At 50.6% G+C, this 20663-nt stretch overlaps 1 protein-coding gene across 4 annotated transcripts; it reads right to left on the reverse strand.

The window, feature by feature from the left end:
* Positions 1–4373: 4373 nt before the first annotated feature.
* On the reverse strand, positions 4374–20118 carry ABCB9 (ATP binding cassette subfamily B member 9). Of its 4 annotated transcripts, none has more exons than XM_064466205.1 (12): positions 20041–20118; positions 17840–18529; positions 17358–17472; positions 16739–16869; positions 15183–15388; positions 14050–14247; positions 12257–12385; positions 10719–10907; positions 9974–10147; positions 8379–8538; positions 7325–7461; positions 4374–6142 (listed from the first exon to the last, which is right to left on the reverse strand). In XM_064466205.1, the coding sequence occupies exons 2-12, from the start codon at positions 18450–18452 to the stop codon at positions 5807–5809; spliced, it is 2388 nt and encodes a 795-aa protein (XP_064322275.1). In that variant the 5' UTR covers positions 18453–18529; positions 20041–20118; the 3' UTR covers positions 4374–5806. The 4 variants fall into 4 exon arrangements, with proteins under 4 accessions (XP_064322275.1, XP_064322274.1, XP_064322272.1 ...); XM_064466204.1 differs by having other exon boundaries at positions 17840–19651; XM_064466202.1 differs by having other exon boundaries at positions 19347–20116.
* Positions 20119–20663: the final 545 nt, after the last annotated feature.

Raw genomic sequence — 20663 nt, forward strand, 5'->3', positions numbered from 1 at the left:
AGGCTTCCCAGCCTTTTGCCTGCTTAGTGCAAAGCTACTGTACACCCATGATGCAAAACAAGTGTATTCAGAGGCAGGTAAGAGCAAGATGTTTGTGCAGCAGGAAGCTCAGCTTGCTTAGGGTGGGGAGAAGGTGATTAGTGATATGGGCATGTGTCCACTCATCCACGTCACCGCACCTGCCTGTTGCTGTGGTATGTGCTGATCTCCTCCTCGTGTGGGGTGCCCTGCTCGGCGCACAGATGAGTTAGCAGCTGTACCCCTTGGCAGTGACATGAGTTTGCATGGGTCATTACAGCCTGACCTTGTTATTTAAAACCAGTAGATAGTTGTCATGCCAACACAATATCGTATACTGTATTTGCACATGCCCATCAAAAAGGTGGAGTTAGACCCTTGTGATAAACCAGACTGTAATTCTTCACATACAAACACACACACACACACACACACACACATATATATATATGTGCACACAAATAAAGGAATTAGTTGAGGGATTAAAAGCCCTTTCTTCCCAAGAACGTTAGTGATTTTAACTTCATAGCATAACTAAATAATTGGTATGGAGAGAGTGTGGTTTAGAAGAGTCTGACTCAGCTTCATGTTGTAAATCTAGTTTTACCACTGCCCTTCTGTGAGATCCTGAGCGGAGTTCTCGGCTTCCCTCAAGCATAGTGCCTTTTCCTTAAAAAGAGGTATAATAATAACTGCTCAGTCCCAGGCTGAGAGTGGAGAGGAAATGCTTTCGCTGAACAATGCTTGTAGAGATACTCTGGGTGAGTATCGCTGGTGAAGGGCGCTACAGTATGACAGTAATTGTATTGTCAATATGCTGTTGGCAAAGATGGTTTACAGTGACCTTCTAAGGAGCTTTCCTGTAACTATCTAATTTTTGTTTATGTTGCATGGAGTTGATGGATGTTCACTGCTCTAGACATCAAGGAATTGATTATTTGAATTACCTAATGGTAATCTGTATTAAAGCTGCATAATGCAGCACAATGAAGTCCTCACAAAACACACAAATGATCATAACTCATTTGTGTTCAAGTACAACACACATTAAAAATACCACTTGCCCCTGTGTAGATGTGTTTGGGTTCTGGGAATGTTGGAGAGGTGTGTCTATATTAAACATCTGGTCTGGTTTTGAGTACTTTGATCAGCATCTGCACGTGAGTGAGTTCTCAAGTTTGGCTAGAAAAGCAGCTGAGGTTGAGAGACAAGATAGGAGTCAGCCTCTTATGTATAACTATATAGTCTACTTGGACAGGTAGGAAAATGCCCTTCCATTCAGCAGTTTTCATGAAAGATAAAGGGTTTGTGATGGCACATCACTTGGACAGAATATGAAGGATTGCAGATAAACTAGGATTTTAGGCTACAGGGATTACCAAATATTGCAGTGCTGCAGGCTGAGATTTATCAGCTACCAAGCCCTGGTTCCTATTTGTCTTTGCTAAAATCCTTTTGAAGGGTGACAGTATTCATGAACATTAAAACTGTAAGCAGGCAAAGTACAGAAGTGTACTTATTACAGGAGAAATGGAACAAAAAATTGGGAAGACTACAGTGGAAGCCATGTCATGGTGAATAAGGAGTCAGGCTTCAGTCTTGGGGAGAACTGGCATCCAGCCTAGTTTAAATTAGAGGTTAGATTTTTTTTTTCTTTTTAAACTCTATCCTGGATTTCCTTCTGTCACCTCATATCCTTTTACAGTCAGTAGCACTGTAGCCGTGCATATTTATTAGATTTAGACATATTTTGCAAGTCACCTTCACAACAACTTCTTTTCTTTCCCTGGAAAAACTGGTTGGTTACTTAGAGACTGAATTTGCAAGTCTAATCTTTGGCGTTTTTTTAACCCTTATTAGTCTGGTTGCTCAATGGACAGATAAGTTTTCAGGCTCATTTGCAATTTGATTTCCTTCTATATATTAATCACAGTCCATACTTCTGTTTGGATTTCATAATCTAGATTCCTTCACACATGAAAACGACCTGCATATTCAAAATCCTGGGAGAGAATCCAGTGGTCCTGTTTGAGAGAAAACAGTGTTCCTGCTGTTTAGGAGAGCAAGAATTGTTTGTACTTCTTTCTTTCAGGAAGCCACAGGCATGAGAAGAGAAGCAGCTTTATATACCCACAAGTACTTTCTTTGCCTTAAGCTCACAGTGAAGCTAGAGTAGAAAAGGCAGATACTGTTTTTCCTCCCCAGACTGAGAGTCATCTCTGAACCTGAGCTAGAAGCACTCTGTTTATTTGCTTGTGGTATTTCCAGACCTGCTGGAAGCCTAGAAAGCACAGCCACTGAAACACACACAGGTGCTTACTGAGGCAGAAGTTGGTGCATGGGGAGACAAGTTGTTGGAATAAACACAGCTGTGTTTTCTCCATTACACTGTGTTCTCATTTACTGGGTCTGTCAGCCACATACCTTGTCTGCGCAAAGGTACAGGGGTAAGTAAATACATGTCCTTGGGGAATCACTAGGACTATAGGATCTCCTCTCGAACGTCATCTTGGATAGTTTTGATTTAAACACTGGAGAACCCTGTGGTTATACCTATTACAGGGAACGGTTAGAGCTTAGTAATAGTGAGGAAAACAACCTGCTGTGGAATATAGTCAACCTTTGTAATCAATTGTGCTTTCAAATGCCTAATTGCTTCCAACTCTGCCATGACAGTCTTCAAGCTGTGCCCCCCAAGTTAAGGTTTCAGATAAACCCAGCTGAGTTTCCTGCAGAGAAGACTCGTCCTTTTGAGAAGAGACTTTTTATCTGCATGGCTGTAATTGAGCCACTCCCGAACATATCTTGTTCGTGTTCCCATGTAAATGTCAACTCTGGACAAACCCGCAACCACAAAATACTACAGTTCAGGGTTTTCAGAGGGAACAGTGGCCTTGTTTCCAGGAGAATAGCCTGAAAAACAGTCTGCCCACAGGAAGCGAGGCCCAAGGGATGAGTTAGCTCCAGAGGTCAGTTTGTATTCCAGCACTGGAGCGATTCCCACTGCTGCACTGGGTTAAGCTCATCTTCATTGCTGGGCTTAGGTTGGCTAACGGGCATCTCTGACCTCAGTTTTCTCTTCAAAAAGAAGTCATAGTTGGAATTATTTTGAAAAGCAGGATTTTCTGTACAGTCACAAGGTTTGTGCTGGTCCATCAGAAATGTCTGCGTTAGACGAATATTGCTGGATCCCTGGTGGCGTATGGAGCTGCCACCAGACTTCCAGGCGGTAAGAAAACTGTCATGGCTTTAGCATACAGGCAGATCCACTTGTCACACACTAACAGCACAATGAAAGGACTTGTTCAAGCCACAAGATGTACCGATGAGTGGAAAAGTAGCCTTGAGTTACCTGGATGCAAAAGAACGAATTCAGCACCTGTGGCAATGAACAAAGTCAGGCCCTGTTATCAGCTTGGACTGGTGCCACCAGCAGAGACAACCTGCTGTTGCCGATGTGCCATTTCAGTTGAAGCTGTTTGGACCTGACCTGGGAGTACAACGCGGAGATTATCATCACAAGAGGCTTGGGAAGCAGGGCTCCCCTCCTGCAATTCACTGTAGTCTTCGCAATAAAACTAAACCAATTGTATTATCCAATTCCCCTTTTTGCAGCACTACCTGGGAGGGACACATGTGATACGATCAAATTCTTTTTTCTGGCATCTCTTGTACTAACAAGCATCGTCCTACCAGCACTTCCCAGGGTGAGTTGGTTTCCCTAGTTCCCCAGTAACCCCATTTTTCAATTAAGCAGAAATTAAGTCCACTTTTATGAACCACTGGCCACATTCTGCGCACAGGTACTGATAAAAATGCAGAATTAATCACTTGCCCGACAGTGCTGGGTGGAACCCTCAACCTTTTCATACCCACAGTGCAAATTTTCATCAAGCAGGAATGTACTGGCCATTTACTGAAGTGGTGAACTGAGGAGTTCAGGGCATGACAGAGGTTTCCTAAGTGGAGAAAGGTAAGACAAAGAAAGCTCTTATTCTTCCGAGGCACAGATTTTTATCACATCACAAGAGCAAGCAGCTGAAAAGAGTCCAGTCACGAAGCACTGTGCTTTCAGAATGGGTTAGACTGCCTGCCTTTCGTGTGAGACTGACTACCAGATGGATTCCAGGATGAAAACAAGTTCTTAAACAGGTTATACCTACTGCTGTGGCTCACAGCCATTATCAGACACTGAAGTCTTTTACATACCTAATTCTCCATGGGTTCTTCTTGTCATTTCCCACAAAGAAGCCAGAACATGTGCAGGGTGCAGCTGTACTCAGCCATCATCTCAGGTGAACATTACCTTAAAAACCATGAATGCAAAAAAACACCCCCACTAGATTGCCTCGATGTTGAGTGGCAGAGGTAGTATTTTATTTTTTGAGCATCCCTCCTCAAGGACACTAAAGAGTTTGTAAAACGAGAAAAAACCCAAAACATTGCCAACAACAAAAATGCAAAAATGCCGAAAAGTAAAACACAGCAACATTCAAATATTGGAAAATATGACAGCTAAAGTGCTTGAGATAATTTCTTAACTATGCACAGTCTGAAGTCAATCTTCCTCATATAAATGCTATTTTTTCAATAGCACCTGCCCGGCTGCATATGTTTCTTCACCCATCTATGGAAGGATAACACTACTAAGCCAGAGCCATTACCCAGCAGGGCTAGAAGCAACATATTTCTTTCTATCCCTCATACTAATATTTAATAAATAATATTCAAATAAAACACATTGTAAAGTTCAGGCAGCTGAAGTCAGACTTCAAGGAAAGTGACTGTATGTATTTCCCATGCAGTGAAGTCACTAGCATGGCCTGAAGCTGAACAAAGCCTTGGTGGGATTTATAAAGTGCTGTCTTTTATTGTTTTATGCCCATCTTTAGTAGTGTGTTTTTTTGTTTGTTTGTTTGTTTTTTTCCCAAACCAGCACCAGGGTTATGAGTTTAAAAAAATCCGAAATAATAGACCAATTTTCAGTGGATGCTGGAGCCAGACAGACATTGCACAGTGCACACAAATATATTAAAAAAAAAACAAACAAAACCCAAACCAATTATGGTAAAACTTTTCATCCTTAAAAACAAACACCCACCAAGCACCAAGAGCAAATCTGAAAGTAACATCTGCCTCCCAGTCCCCTGGCTCGTTCCAGCAAGGATGGTTATTACATGATACAAGCTCAGCAGCAATGGTTGTGAGCCTGAGCCTGCAGGCACTCAGTGCAAAACTCTCCCGCATTCAGCCCATGGGAGCGATCCAATTTTCACCAAAGCTGGAGACAGCTCCCTACAGACTTCAGCAGACTTTGGATTGGCCCCATAGATTGATAGCAGGAGCAGGACCTTGTTTTACAGTCACTGTTTTTCTATCCAGCCACAAAAGCCACCCCCTGAAATTCCTGAAGGGGTTTTCAATCTTCCCCTCCACGCATGCATTTAACATCCATTACAGTTAGTAGCAGTTACACATGCATATCAATGGGAGAAAAGTCCCAGTCAAGAGGAATTACTGGTAGTAAGAAAAGAAACCCAGTAGAAACACTGGGAATTGCTAAGGACCCAACTCCCTTGAATAAATCTGTTTCCCTGTTTGACCAGCCAGCACCTGCCTGCTGGACCATAATGCAGGAAGCTCTATAGTGTGTGTTTGTGTGTGCACAGGTGTGTGACGCGCGCGGGGTGAGCAAACGGGCGTCGTTCTGCAGCGCGCAAGCCCGTTGGCAAGCTGCCTCCTGTCTCAGCGTCCCAGCAAGCGTCTCGAGCGCTGGCCCTCGCCGCTCTCACTTGTGAACTGTGTTGTAATCGTCCTGTGCCACGGCCGGCAGGGAATGGTCTATCCTGAACTCTTCCTCCAGCCCGCCAGGCGCCTTCGTTGAATCCCCCCGGGCTGCGGGTTGGCGACTGTCTGTGCCGCCCCCCTCCAGCCCCAGGATCTGTCTCTGCACCAGCTTGGAATAAAGGCCTCCTTCTTCCATCAGCTCCTTGTGCGAGCCCTGCTGCACCACGCGGCCCTTGTCCAGCACAATGATGTTGTGTGCTTTCTCGACAGTGCTCAGCCTGTGAGCTATGACAAGCACCGTGTGGTTCTGCAAGTCGCCATAAATCGCCTGCTGAATCTGTGCAGGAGGAAAAGACATTAATGCCTGAGCGTCACTGGCTCCACTTTGGAAGGAAGAACAGCAGCTTTGTGGTCTGTGTTAAGAAACCTCAGGATGGGAGGTTTGCTCTCCTCTGGCTACATGGAGGACATAAGACTCCCTGTTGCAGTACCAGCACCAGCGTGTCCAGCCCAGCTCCTGGATCTCACTGTGCAGCCCAAAAGACTGTCTCAGCCCAGCCAGCCCACAGGTGCAGCACGCACACATGCACTGCCAGGTCTGATCCTGCTACCTGGGTTCTTGCTAGGGCTGTGCCCCAAATTTGGAGGCCACATGGTGTTGGTATAGACTGCAGGAAGCCAACACCTGGTAAATGCAGCTGCTCAGAAATGCAGGGCTCTTTCCTGGGTGTTTCAAGGCAAAGCAAGAGCGAGTTATTTTCTAGCCGAGAGACAGACAATGGCACTAAGGTCTAAAGGCAGGCAGATGGCCGCCAGGCCACACAGACACCCTTGGCTAGACAAAACCAGCCCCTGGCTGGCATCAGATACCACACATGTGGCTGAGGACCTGCAAGTCCATGAGCTGCTCCAAGGTCAGATGCTCACACTGCCTCACACTGTGGGCCAGCAGTGCTCATCCTCTGGGACTGGGAGACATGTCCTCAGCACCTCAACCTTGAACTAGCTTTCCTTCATGTCATTAAACCAGCGAGGCCAAACTGCTACTGGTAGAGCTGTTTGGTCATCATATCCCAGGCAGATAAACCCAGCTCAATTCACAGAGGCTCAGGGCCTTTCCTGCCAGCGTGGCTTCTTTGGTGCCTCAGCTGGGATTTTAGCTTGGGCAGTCCTACTCTGCCTGCTGAAGTACTGTTTTTTAGGGTCTTCATCCGTATCCTGTCCTAAAAGGCTGCACAGTGCTGCTGTATGCCAATTAACGCTTTTCACACTTCAAAAATCAGCAGAGATCCCTATCTCATCAGGTTTGTGAGGCAGCTGTGAGCACAGGATTATTCCCTTCTTGGTGGCTACAGCAGTGTTGGAAGCAAATTACTGCTCAGGAATTAGCATCTTACCCAAACCTCTGATTGCACCATGTCAAGACCAAGCTTGTCCACAGACTGGAAATTTGAGCTACCAGTCTCCCGTCCAAACCCAGATTGCCTCTTTGGCCTAAAACCCTGAGTCACCTACTCACCGCGTGTTCGCTCTCTGCATCCAGTGCACTTGTGGCTTCATCCAGGATTAGGATGGGAGGGGTTCGGATCAAGGCCCTGGCAATTGCCACTCTTTGCTTCTGGCCACCTGACAGCTGGGCTCCTTTTTCACCTGCTTCTGTTGGGTGGAGAGAGAGGAAAGGGTCAAAATAAAATCAAGAGCTGCCATCAAGTTCAGCTCCCAGCCAGCAGCATCAGGATGGTGACATGGTTGGAAGCAAAGACCAGGTGAAATGCTTCTGCTCCTGCTCACTTGGCAGAGCAGTTTAAATAATTTAAACATCCCCAAGGCTGCAGTCCTTCCCTCCAGCAGGAAGTTGTCCACTGTTGTCTGAAGGTCTGAGGCACTGATGCTCATCGAAACAACGCAGTGAAGTCCCTGAGCCTGGGAGATAATCCAAACTCTGAGCCCCACTCCTGCCCTGGCCCATGCAGCTGCGTCGCTGCCATCTCTCCCTGCACATCAGGCTCTGGAGGGTGTGCAACCAAGGCAGCAGTGAGGGGAAACTGAGACCTTGCTGCTGGCTCCCATACACATGAACCATCATCAGTCTGACCTTCCTCGTCACAAAGTCCCACTGTCACAAACACATCAGCTTTTATTACTATGGATTTATCGCAGGTTTATTTTCTGCCTATGCACATGGGGTGGTACACGGCTAACTGCTTGGGTTCTGGGCTTTTCTCGTGCTCACTGCACTGAAAAACAGTGAGACTGCCAGTGCCATGTCTCCATAACACTGCCAGGCACCGGGAGCCAGATGGGTCAGGATGGGATGGGGGATGCTGACCCAACTGCCACAGAGCAGTGGCAGAAATGCTCTCCTGGGATGGGCTCAGAAATCCTGTGACAGCTCAGTCACCCCAAAAGGCAGCCAGGGTGCGGCACCTCTTAGTGTAACCGCCTCTACAGTGCCTCTGAGCTGCCATGGATTCATGTCCATCACTACCTGCCCAACTTCCTACCCGAGGGGAGAGGTTCTGCCTTCCCTAGGCACAAAATGCTTTCAAGTGCAAACAGAGCAATTTTGGTACCTGTGTGGTAGCCATCTTGTAACTCTGTGATGAAGGCGTGCGCGTTGGCCTTCTGGGCAGCCTGAACAACCGACTCGAAGGAGGCTGAAGTTAAGCCGTAAGAAATATTATCTGCAATGGAGCGGGCAAACAGCACTGGCTCTTGGCTCACCAGGGAGATCTGCACAAAGGAAGGGAAGAGCAGAGGGTTGGGAGCAGAGGCACACTGGCCAGTGTCTCAGATTATCAGCATTTGTTCCTGCTGGGTAAGAACTCAAGCAGGCAGAGCCTCGCCATTAAACCAAGATATAGAAGTGCCTCAACGTGAGCTTCCATTAAGGATGCTAATGACAGGGTGCCCAGCAGCAGCCCAAGCCCAGTTTGCATCATCTTCTGGGGAGCCGTTTCACAGGAAGGAAAACCAGTGCAATGCTGGTACATTGGCGTCTGGGACAGGCTTCCACCTCCAAGGCGCTGCTGCAGTTTTGCTCCAGACCTGTCATTCCCATCACTGTTTGCTTTTCCCAGTATGGGAAAACAGTTGTTGGGACAAGGCAGGCTGGAGAGATCCTCTCCCAGGGCCTTGCTGATTTTCCGTTCAAGGCCAGTAATCACGCTTGAGCCATGTGAATGAGCCCTCCTGCATCTTTTAATCCAAAATTAGCAAGTTACGGACATAGCTGCTGCAATTCCTTAATTGCTTAGCAACAGCCTCCCTGTTCTACCTTACAGCCATTGCTGCTCACTCTCGCATTCTGCTTTGTCTGGATTCGCCTGCTTTGTCAAACACTCAATATTGAAATAAATTGAACCCTCCAAATTATTGCTCAGAACTGGGCGTGAAGAGAGCCAGCAGGACATGGTCATATTTTGATTGACTTTTCCTCATACTCCTAACACCACACCAGGCTTTCTAAACTGAAAGACTTGCTTGTCTTTTAATTTTCGCTCAGTATGGGCAGAGAATGTAAATTAGTCACACTGACTTCGGCTTTCCAGCCTGTCTCTGATCAATTGTTTTCAGGTTCTCCTGCTGACTGGTGAGGCCACTTGCTCTGGGGGCAAACAAAGGAGGCAGTTACTTGCAGAGGAGATGAAGGCTGATCTGTGCTGACACACAGATGAGAGCTGAGGGGCCTGGACCCCTCTACTGGGCAAACCACCCAGCCCCTTCGATGCTCCAGCTGCTGCCAGGATCCCGAGAAGTTTAACTCCCCATTAGCTGAAAATTACTTTAAGATTCTATGGTAGAAAGTGCTGGAGGAGTGCAAAACACTTCTTTTCCAAAACCAATTTAGACAATAATTAATCCAACAACCAAAAACATATTTCTACTGCTTTGGCCAAAAAATACAAAACAAAACATGTTTCTTGTTCTGTTTTTGGAAGACTTCCCCCTCCTCATGAAACCAATCTCCAATCCTTTCCCTTCCACCCCCACAAATTATCTGAATTCATTTCCTGGACCACCTCCAGCCTCCAGCTTTATGGACATTTCTGAAGTTAACAGATCAAATCCAAATCCAAATGGAAATCAAAGCAACATGCAATGCTACCATCCATCCCCTTTGATCATGGCAGGTGATAGCTAGAATACACATATCAGTCGCTCGTACCACTGAGTGCAGGTACTTGTGATCGTACATGTTAATGGGAAGCCCGTCCAGCAGCACCTGCCCATCTTGCAGAGGGTAGAAGTTCTCCAGGATGTTGACACAGGAGCTCTTCCCGCTCCCTGAAGGACCCACCAGCGCTGTCACTTTGCCAGGGTGCAGGGTGAAGGACACGTTCTGTAACATGGCCAGGAGAACATGCTCAGGTCCTGGTTTTTCCCAGGGTCCTGGGGCAGTAACTAGGCACTATGCAAGAAAGGTAGCCAAAATCCAGATACGGTGACCCTCTACCTTGGTGATGTGCCACACCAGCCATCTCTCCTGGCTCTGAGGAAGCAAGAAGCCTCCAAAATCGCTTCAAATTTGCCTGCTGATGTAGCAGGACCTCTGAAAACTGCAAAGCAAACTAACCTCTTTGCTGCCTCCCCCTTCCCCGTGACCCCAGCCCCTCTCCCATGGAAACAGTCTGAGACAGCTTGGCACAAAGCCCTGTACTACGCTGACGTGTTCAATGCCTGAGCGGGCAACAAGGCTTTTATTAATAAATCTCATTTCTTGTAAGGAAGGCTGGTCCTAAACACCTGCTGTTCTTTATAATCTATTTTCCAGCATGCTATCAAGCCTGCCTTTACATATCTCCAAAAGGGCAGCTGACATTTCCTGCGGGCTGGGGATCTGTTATTGCTGCAGTGGAGAAGCAGCACATGATGCCTCATGGGAGGGAGTGCTCTGCACCCGCAGGGCTCACCTGGAGGACCTGTGTGGCAGAGCGAGTGCGGTAGGAGAATGTCACGTTTCTGAACTCCACCTTCCCGTCCACATGGTCTGGGGCCAGGGACCCATCGTTCACCATCGTTGGCTTGCGGTCGATGAACTCGAAAACCTTCTCAGCAGCTCCCACTCCCTGCATCAGGCCGCTGTAGACGGACCCAACGGACTGGAAGGGAAGAGGCAATGGTGAGACCCTCCCATGCAGTAGAAAAGGCAATTGGTGTGACTTTTAAGGGGAACAATTGAAGCATTCCCAAGCCTATCATCTGATATTAACTACAGTCATCAGACACAGAAAACGAAAGCTTTTCCCCCTATGCAGTGTACAGAGGGGATATATGGATGTATCCAGGGAAAGGGCATCTAAAGGTGTTTGTGCATGGGTAGACCCAGAGGGGAACAGAAGAAGGAAACAGATGGATTGGGAAAAGACGATGATATGACCCAAACTTCCACCAGAATCCTCACCTATCTCTCTTTGCTCAAGACCAGCAGCTCCCCAGCCCAATGGCTGAACAGAGTCCACGTATGGCAGTGCATCGCACCAGCTCCTGAGGGCAGGTGGCTCGCTCCCTAGTGCATGTGCAAATGCAGAGCAGTTTCAGGCTAGACTTTTCTAGACAACCATTTGGCAGTTGATACAGGTGTTCCCTGCTGGGATACGGTCCTAGTGGATTTACCATTGTGCTTTTCCAACTACAATTGCTGCATGCTAACACCAGCTTTGCTGGAATAAACCCCCGTCATATTGGGTTTTTTCAGTATTAAACCCAGAGCTGCAGAACAGCTTGTACTACAACTGCCCTTCCCATCAGGAGGGGAAAAAACCCCAAAACCCCAAACCAAACCCACACCAGCCTGGAAACACCATGAGAGCCTGCAGTCATCCAAACAGATGGTGAGAACTGGGCACACTGCCTCCAGCTCTGCTCTGCCGCTGCACAAAGGCTGAAGCGCCATCAAAACCATGCTTGGCTGTGAGGAAACCTCGACTTGATCATTTCTGCCTTGATTAGCCAAGCTTATGCCTTTGCAAGGGGAAGGCAGCCCTGGGCAGGCTCTACCATCCCACCCACAATCCCATCTTGCTAATGTGCTGCCAATGCAGCAGCTTGCAGCCTGTTCCAGTGACAGAGGGAAAAAAAAGTAATATAATTAAGTTTTTAATGAAGCCTGAAATTTAACAGGCAGCTTTGAAATCCCTGCATCCTTCACACCAGGAAATGTGCTTGGCAGGCAGCCAGGACTCTGCCCTTTAGTGGGGCCAGCCTGACCCCTTTGGTCCCAGTTGCCTTATTGGGAGGAACTGCTTTGGGTGTGTTCAGGTTGCGAGGCCACAGCAGGAGGGGAGTGGGGAGTAGAGGGGAGAATCAGCCCACGGGTGGGCAAAGCTACAGTGCCAAGGAAATGCGTCGCAGGGAGTCAACACTGGATCTAGCCCTGCATCTACCCCGGGACCTGCTAGAAGACAAATATCTTGATACAGGGTAGCTCAGAGGGATAAAACCGACTCACCTCCATGCAGTCTCCTAAGACAAACTCATAAATGATGAAGGATATCAGATTTCCACTTGTCATTTGCCCTGAGATCACAAGGTGCCCACCGTAGTAAAGGATGCTGACCTGGACCACTAGGAGGGTCAGCTGAAAGCAAGAAAATACCCCAAAATCAACAAGGACAACTGCATTTTAGTGCATTTGTAATTACTCATACAACAGTCCACAATACACGTGCTGACATTTATTCTTGGAGCCCTGAACTGAGCAGCCCTGACAGCATACAGCTCACAGCCCTAGCAGCGAGCATGGATATGAGAAGGGAAAAATAACTCAAGTACATGGGCTGATTTAAGGGGCTGGACTGAGATCTTTCAACAAAACAGAAGTCCAAAGAGGCAACAGCCAAGGAGGGAGAACTGATCTGAAATAACACTGTCTCATGAACTTCCCTCTTGGACTAATGTTCTCAAGTGTAATAACCTACACTCAAATTATTCAACACATGCAGTCACCTTACCACTAAAATAAACCTTCTGCTATATGAGTGTGACACATTTTAATTTAGAACACAAAATCAAACCAAGATTTAATGCAAAAAAATCCTCCTTGCATGTACAAGTCCCTGAAGCACAACCTCAACTCTTGCCTGAAATCCGGGGGGGGGTGTGTGCTGGTACCACCTACTCTAGAAAGGAGGCAGATCAGCTCTGATATGACAAATACCAGCCCCTGCCTTTATTCAGCCAGTTTTGCTCCACGCTGCCTGCATGCTCAGAAAAGCAGTGATGCCCTGGTGCTCTGTGCGGCATTTGCAGAACAGGCTGTAAATTCACACAGACAAAAATACTGGGGAAAAAAACCTCCTCTATTGCTCTGCCACGATCTGACCTTAAGATCCTGCATTCCCTCTGAGAATGACTCTACCAGGGCTGTGCTAAATCCAATGGCTTCATTCTCCGTGAGCCCTGCAGGAGCAGTTTTTGAGGGTTTTTACTTTCTTTGACTCAACGGGATCTCTGCTGACCCAGTTCACGCTCTGGCTTCACCTGGGAGCCCAGAAACAATGCTACAAATGCTTCGATTTTGCTTCCAAATTTGGGAAGCCATAAAGCCGCCCATGGCTGCATGAGGGCATCATAACCTGCAAACCTTTCACCAGAGCCTGCTTAGATCCTTGAATGTGCTGAGATAAGGGCAGCCTCACATGAGGGTTTTGCACAGTCTTAGTTATCAGCCGATGCAGGAGAAGTCCCAAACCGTCTGGTCCTGAATGATGAAAAAGGACTTTGCAAAAAAAAAAAAAAAAAAAAAAAAAAAAAAAACCAACCAAAAACCCCAAAAACACCAAACCCAAACCCCAGCAGCCTCCCCCTGCTACCACCCACACGCAGAAAATCTCCATTACTGAGCAGAAGCTCAACCAACGCCACGGCTGTTTCCCAGCCGGAGCCCCAGAGATGAGCTGGCACAGACACGCAATGCAGCAACACAGAAACACAGGGTTTTCCACGACCTTGAGCAGTTATCAATTATATTCTTATTTGCAAGAGAAAACAGACCTTTCAGTAGCATGATGCAGTGCTGCCCTAAGGGGGAATGGAATACATTTTTTGATGAGTGAAAAAAAACCAGTAATTAAGAGACAGGGGGTTACAGGCAGTGGACATAAAGGCTGGGCTTGCCCCAAAAAGCTCCCTGAAAGCAAAGGAGATGGACGTACATCATGCCACATGTGTTTTGGGATCCAAAGCAACATCCCCTGTCTGTCCCCAGCCCCACACTGGGAAGCCCCGGCACTGACCACCTACCCCACTGGACCAGACGTAGTAGGTGTAAGCCATGGCCTCCCGCTTGTTGAGTTTGTACACCTGCTGCAGCTTCTGCCAGTACACATTTGCCTCCGCCTCCTCGTTGGCAAAACTGCGGACAGTCTTCATGGCGGAGATAGTCTCCTCAGCGGTGTTGTTGGCCTTGGCCAGGGCATTCTGCACATCCTTGGAGAGCTTCTGTGGGGAGCAGGGAGAGGCAGAGGGGGCTCAGTAGATGCCGGGCTGGCTGTGGCACCTCTCCCTGCATGCCCTGGGCTCTGCTGGGCTCAGGAAAAGAAGGCATGGTGACATTTTCCTAGGCCATGGGCAACAAGGCTGAGCACTGGGATATATCCCACACCTCAGGACAGCCTGGGGCACTGTGCCAGGAGGGGAACGGATTTGTCGTGCTGTCCCTGCAGAGGGACCTGGGCTGCAGGAGGTAAAGTGCTGTGCCCAGGGCCACTTGGGAAGCCTGCGGCAGAGCTGCCACTCCTGGTGCCCTGATGGGAGAGGGTCAGCCTAATCCAGGAGCCCTTCCAGGAGCTTCCAAGTCAGGGACAGGTCTGGAGACCAAGGGCAGCTCCACTCCTCCTATGAGTGCCTGACCCACAGGAGGAGCCTTGCCTGGGGGAGGCAGCACCCATGCACACCATGTCCCCAGCACAGTGGAAAGCTACAGTAACAGACACAGGGAGCAGCAGTTCAGGACTCACATGGTCCATGGGACACGGTATTAGCCACAGGGAATGGCCCTTGGCCCACACTAGCCCCAGGCAGAGGGAAGGAGCTCAGCACTGGGTTTAACCCCACCCAAGTCACTCCAAAGGGAGAGGAGAGGAAAGATTGCATGAGAACAGGCCAGTGCCTAAGTGACATCGCACAACGAAACTACCTCTCCTGTCAGACCTGAGATGCTTCCACTACTGAGTATGAAACAAGTTAAGAGCTGAAGCTATGCTTGTCCACCCATATAGGTTTTATGCTGCTTTCCTGCCCCCACTGCTGACAGCAAAGCACCCGAGCATCAGCCCCACGGGCTCCAAGGCCACCCACAATCTCCACGATGGCTTCACGAGGGGAACAGCCCACTGTCGTGGCACACCATGGCCTTGCCACCTTCTCCTGCCTACCTTGTAGTACTTCCCATAGACATCAGACACCAGCATGATGATGGGGAAGCCCATGAAGGTGACAAGCGAGAGCTTCCAGGAGAGGCTGAACATGAAGAAGATCACCCCTGTTGCCTTTACCACGTTGCGCAGAAAGATGTTGATGTTCTGTGAGACCAGGTCGCTCACAATGGTTGTGTCCGATGTCAGGCGTGAGATGACGTCCCCTGCAGCAACGAGGGGTTGGGGAAGGGAAGAGCGGGGACATGTCACCACAGCAGGTCACTGCCTAGCTATGTTCCGTGTCTCATGGGAGGGGCCAGACAGAGCGCCCCATTCAACCCAACACTCACTGGGGCTCTGGAGGGTGGCATGGAAGAGGGGTGACTCTCCACGACTGTGGATGTGAAGCAAAACAGAGGAGTGTAAATTGCTGCATGCATGAGGGACACGAAATGCATCTGAAGGCATGAGCTGTGTCTCTGGGTCACCAAGGATGGCTGCAGGACAGCAAAGGGGACTGTGGAAGCACCCTACCACAGAGGGCACCCTGTGGGCATGCAGACAGGCAGCGGGTGTGTGGATGGAGCATTTGCCAGGCTGCCGAATGCACCTCCAGAGCTGTCAACCCAACCCCGAGTTTATTTCTAAATGATGCCAGGAGCCCTTCAGGAGCTCACCATGGACTGCTGGCACCTTTCCCTGCCGTCGTGGCAGGACCAGCCAGAGCCAGCCACAGCATGCCCTGCAGAGGAGTGCAAGGTGGCTTCAGAGAGGGCTGTTTGGGTTTAACCGTGTGCCCTGCAGCCTGGAGCTGCCCCAAGTGACCCTGAGGACGTGGGTCTAGCTACCAAGGGGCGAAACTCCTGCGGTGTCCTTTGGTGGAACTGAACATTACAGCCAGCAAACATCACCCTGAATTCCTAAATACTAGGCCCATGTTTGAGTCCAGCTGAACTCCCATGCTTTTGTGTAAGCCTTAGTTCAGGGTTACCCATATCCCACTTACGATAATATCTCCGATGTCCTCAGCTACCAGGGCACCATGCAGTGATTGCTAAATATGGCAACAACCTCAAAACTAAAAATATCACCAAGAAGAAATTAAATGTGGGAAAAGTTACAGTGGGCTGGGACCACACCAGAGCAGCACAGACCAGGACTGAATGGCAAGCAGGGAAAGCCACAAGCATGCCCAGCAAGCTTCACACATCTGAGGTTTCCCAAGCCCAGAGCAGAGCTGGAGAGCAACAGACCAGCAAGCACTGACGGGAGGAGGAAAGCAGGTATTTTGGGGATGACTAGAGATGAACATGCCAGCCTCAGAGATGCTGGATGTCAGGCTCATCGGTGGCAATGGGACATCCCCAGGGTGCTGGGCAATCCTGTCCCAAGCCCATGGCAGGAGGCACACGAAAGGGAATAGCTTTCTGCTGCTCCTTCTGAACATGAGCATTTGGGTGCTGTCGCTAGCTGCCCCCAATCTGGTATGTGCTGGTAGGGCAAACCAGGGGGAAAAGAAATTACCGGGATGGAATAGAGGGGTTAAAGCAAATCTGGGGAAAAGAAGAACCAACCTGTGCGATTCTCATCAAAGAAACTCATCTCCTGAGACACCAACGACCTGAAGAGGCAGTTGCGAAGGCGAATGTTCAGTCTTGCAAATATGAGCGTAAAAACGCCGCCCCGGATACCTGCGGCAAATGAGCTAATTGCAGATAAGAAACGTTATAGACCAATGGACATGAAACCCGCTCCTCAGCAACACAAACAACCCGATGCCTGGGCCAAGGGCTTGGGCAATGCTGTGCTGGTACCACTTTCCACCCTGGGAGGCGATGGCTAATCCAGCCCACACCTCCTCTGGGTGCTACCAGCAGAGGGACAGCTAGTCCTAACCCCGATAGTGACAAGCTTGGGGGGGGGTGCAGTGCTGCCAGGATGGTGTTCCTCAGGGAGCCCATTCCCTGCGCCTGCTCCTACTCCCCTACCGCCAGCAGATGGACGCAGAGGCCTACACAATGGCCTTGTGGCTGCCACCACCACGATGGCACAGAGAAATCAAAGTGCATCCCTGGGGTCTGGCAGGGACCTGGCGGAGAGGTTATAGGTGAGACAGCCTGTGCCCACCACAAGCTCCTGTGGGAAAACCCCAGACTCCTCCTCATCAGGGCGAAAACCAGCCCTTGCGATTACCTTCCTATGGCGAGCAGTGACATGACCAGCACTGCCGTGGAGAAGCGGTCCATGCTTTTCTGCACCACGATGCCATCGATGGCCAGCCCTGTGTAGTAGGGCAAGAAGGTCTCGCCTGCCAGACAAGCACAGGACATGGGGTTTCAGCCCTAGCATGTGGGATCAGTACAGGACCCATATTTCCAACTGCAACAGCCCGTGGACAACCCCATCCCCACCACAGAAATACCCAGCCGTTGCACGAGATGTCTCAGGACATGCAGTCCTTAGTGGCACATGGGGATGTTTAATTTCCCAGTGTAGTTTATCCCCTATTGAATTTTTTTTTCGCCCCATTGCATTTTTTATCCAGCCTGTGTAGGACGTGCCACCCAGCACCCCCAAAAAAGCCATCCTGGGGTGCTGTCAAGGCCTCCCACCATGGCTCCTTCCCTCCTGGTGAGGATGGGTGCACACTGGTCCCCCCCAGTCCCTTTGCTCACCCAGTGCGGCCACGAGGAGGAAGAAGGAGGCGATGCCCAGGAAGAGGGCATCTGGCTTGGTGTAGGACAGCAGCTTATGGATGGTGGGACCCGCCGCCTCCTCTCGCTTGTCCTGCGGGGCAGCACCATCACAGCTCTCCTCCGCCTCGGCGCGGGACTCAGAGCTGGGCCCCAGTGCCTCGCGAGAGGAGGTGACACAGGCCAGCAGTTGCCACAGCCCAAAGGTGGCTGCCAGTGCCACATAGGTCCAGGCAAAGAGCCCCCAGAACCAGGGGTCCCTGATGGTCCTCCGCACCTCTGAGTAGAGCAGCAGCTTCACCATCATGTAGATGCCCATGAGGAGGCAGATGACAGCGATGAAGGTCCTTGATGCCCTGAGGCGCCGGGGGCCGTAGGCCGTGTTAGTGGCCACCCCAATGGCAGCCCCCAGCAGCACGCAGCTGCGGTAGAGGCAGCCCCCCCAGATGTCGAGCAGCGAGTTAAAGATGTTGAAGTGCCGCAGGTCCTGCAGGACATCCTGGCTGCCCCGGCCGTGGGCGTAGAGCAGCGTGGTGACCACCACATCAGCCCCGCTGAGTGCCAGCGTGCTGGCCACCGCCTTCCAGGCGCGCATCCTCGCTGCTGAGCTGGGGGGTCACCAAGGTGGTGAGGGGCAGCCCTAGCACGGGGAGGACGCGGTCATGTTGGCCTCTGTTGCAGAGTGAGAAGAAGGGGACAGGGTCGTTATTTGCCCCAGGGGGGCGGTGGGGAAAGGGTAGCAGGATGGGGGGGCAACCACGTCAGTTCCCCACCAGCCCATCCTGACTGTGGACACTGCTATCTACTCCTTCCTCCCCTCCCCTACTGCATACACTCCAAGATATTTCATAAAATGAGAAGCACAAATGAAGACAAACTTCCCTCCCAGGAGCCTGCACCCATCCTGAATCCCACAGCAGAAATCTGCATGTCTCGATGGGAAACTTCATCCCTGCTAGGTGTGGCAGCTGCAGGGCCACGGGGTCCCTGGCAGCTGGGTGATCTGTGCAGCCCACATGTCCTGCGCTACGGGGCAATGTAGGTGTTAAACACGGACATTTGCGATCTGAGAGTCCCTCCCCACCTTTCCCAGAACAAAGCTGAAACTGAGCACTCAGTCAAAACCATATGAATGCAGAAGGGAGAGCAGCTCCGCTTTGTAACAGATTCCCTTCGTCAGAAAAGTAATAAATTATATGAACAGCAGCCTGTCATGCCTTACTGTCCTCAACCTCCTTGAATATTAATTTGGGGTAACCCACTAAACCCGCTGTGCAACTCAGCGACACAACAAAAATCCCATGAGGAAATTAAAAGGGGGTTGGAAATCCACAGCCACGTCCCATGGGAGAGGGAAGCTCCAGGGCAGGACACCGCCTTTGCTGTTGCCCGTGGGTCTGGCTGGTGGCAGCGATGGTGGGGCTGGATCTGAATTGACACAGAAGAGGGCAAAAAGCTCAACTTCCTTTAAACCAAGCGAGCTGCTCACCTGCTCCTGTGCTCAGAGGTGCCGCACGTCGGCACGAGGGAGGTACCCGATCCTCAGATTTGTGCTGGCCAAGCAGCTCATGACGGAGCACGGTGCGGAAGGCACAGCACAAAGGATGCCATACGCCGGCCATGCTCCATCCTCCGTGACCGCAGCTGCCTCCGCAGCCGCCCAAAAGCAAACCACAGGGAAAAGGGCAGCCCTTGGCACGGGCCAAGCAGCACCCTTGGTTAAGAGCCGCTCGGTGGTCGAGCAGGTGAGATCAAAAGCTACAAAGTGGAGGAACGCGGGGCCGAGGCTGCGATCTGGGGAAGAACAGGGATTTATGGGGTGGGTAGGGTAGGAGGGATGGAGGCAAACCAGAGCAGCGTTGTCAGGGAGGAGCTGGACACGCTTCCCAGGGTGCTCGCTGCTGCCATCCGCTGCAAAGCTGCGCGGATCCGGCCCGGTGGAGGAGAAGGGAGAGGAGGAAGAGGAGGCGGCCACCGCAGCTCCCTGCCACCCGCAAAGGTGTCCCCAGCTACAAAGCTGGAAATGCCGAAGGCCCCCAGCCTCGTCCCTGCCTCCCCTCGGGGGAGACGCCCGGGAAGGGCCGAACCCGCCATGGCAAGGGGTTGGGGCGAGGGGAACCACACGCCTCCCCCGTTCGCGACGCAAGAGCAGCGAGTCCCGACCCGCCCGGCCGGGGCCTTACCGGTAGCGGCGGGATCAGCCCGGTCCTGCCCGGCCCGGCCCGGCGGCGGCGCGTCCCGGGAACAAGGTCGGCGGGGGGCGTGGCTTCTGCGCTGGCCCCGCCCCCTCGCTGCGGCGCGGCCCCGGCCCCGCCCGCGGCTGAACCAGGCAGGGCGCGGAGGGGGTTCGGGTCTCGCCCCCGCCGGGCAGTGCTACCCCCGTCCCTCGCCACCGTCCCACCTAAGCCCTGCCCCGAGGCAGCAACGGAAGCCCGAGGGCTTTCCCACCCTAGAAAGGTTTGGGGTTTTTTCCAAAATATATTTTAAAAAAAAATTTTATGTTATTTTTATTGGTTTTATTTCATTTCTGCAACAGAGGGAAAATACAACACACAGTTGGCTTTAAAAACAACCACAACAAGGGCTCAATATAATTTTTAAATTAATCACTAAACGGGATAAAATTAACCCCTAACGCAGAGAGGAATCCAGTTTGAAGAAATCCAGCTTCTAAATTATTTTTCCCCTGCAAGTCCCTGTGCCAGCTCCAGAGGGATGGCAGTGCTCAGGCTCTTCTCTGGCCAGCATCTGTGCATCCAGCTGGGCTACAGAGGTGACAGAGGGGCTGGCAGGTGTCACTATGGCA

This window comes from Phalacrocorax carbo, chromosome 15, assembly GCF_963921805.1.
Source record: "Phalacrocorax carbo chromosome 15, bPhaCar2.1, whole genome shotgun sequence".
Taxonomy (NCBI): Eukaryota; Metazoa; Chordata; class Aves; order Suliformes; family Phalacrocoracidae; genus Phalacrocorax; species Phalacrocorax carbo.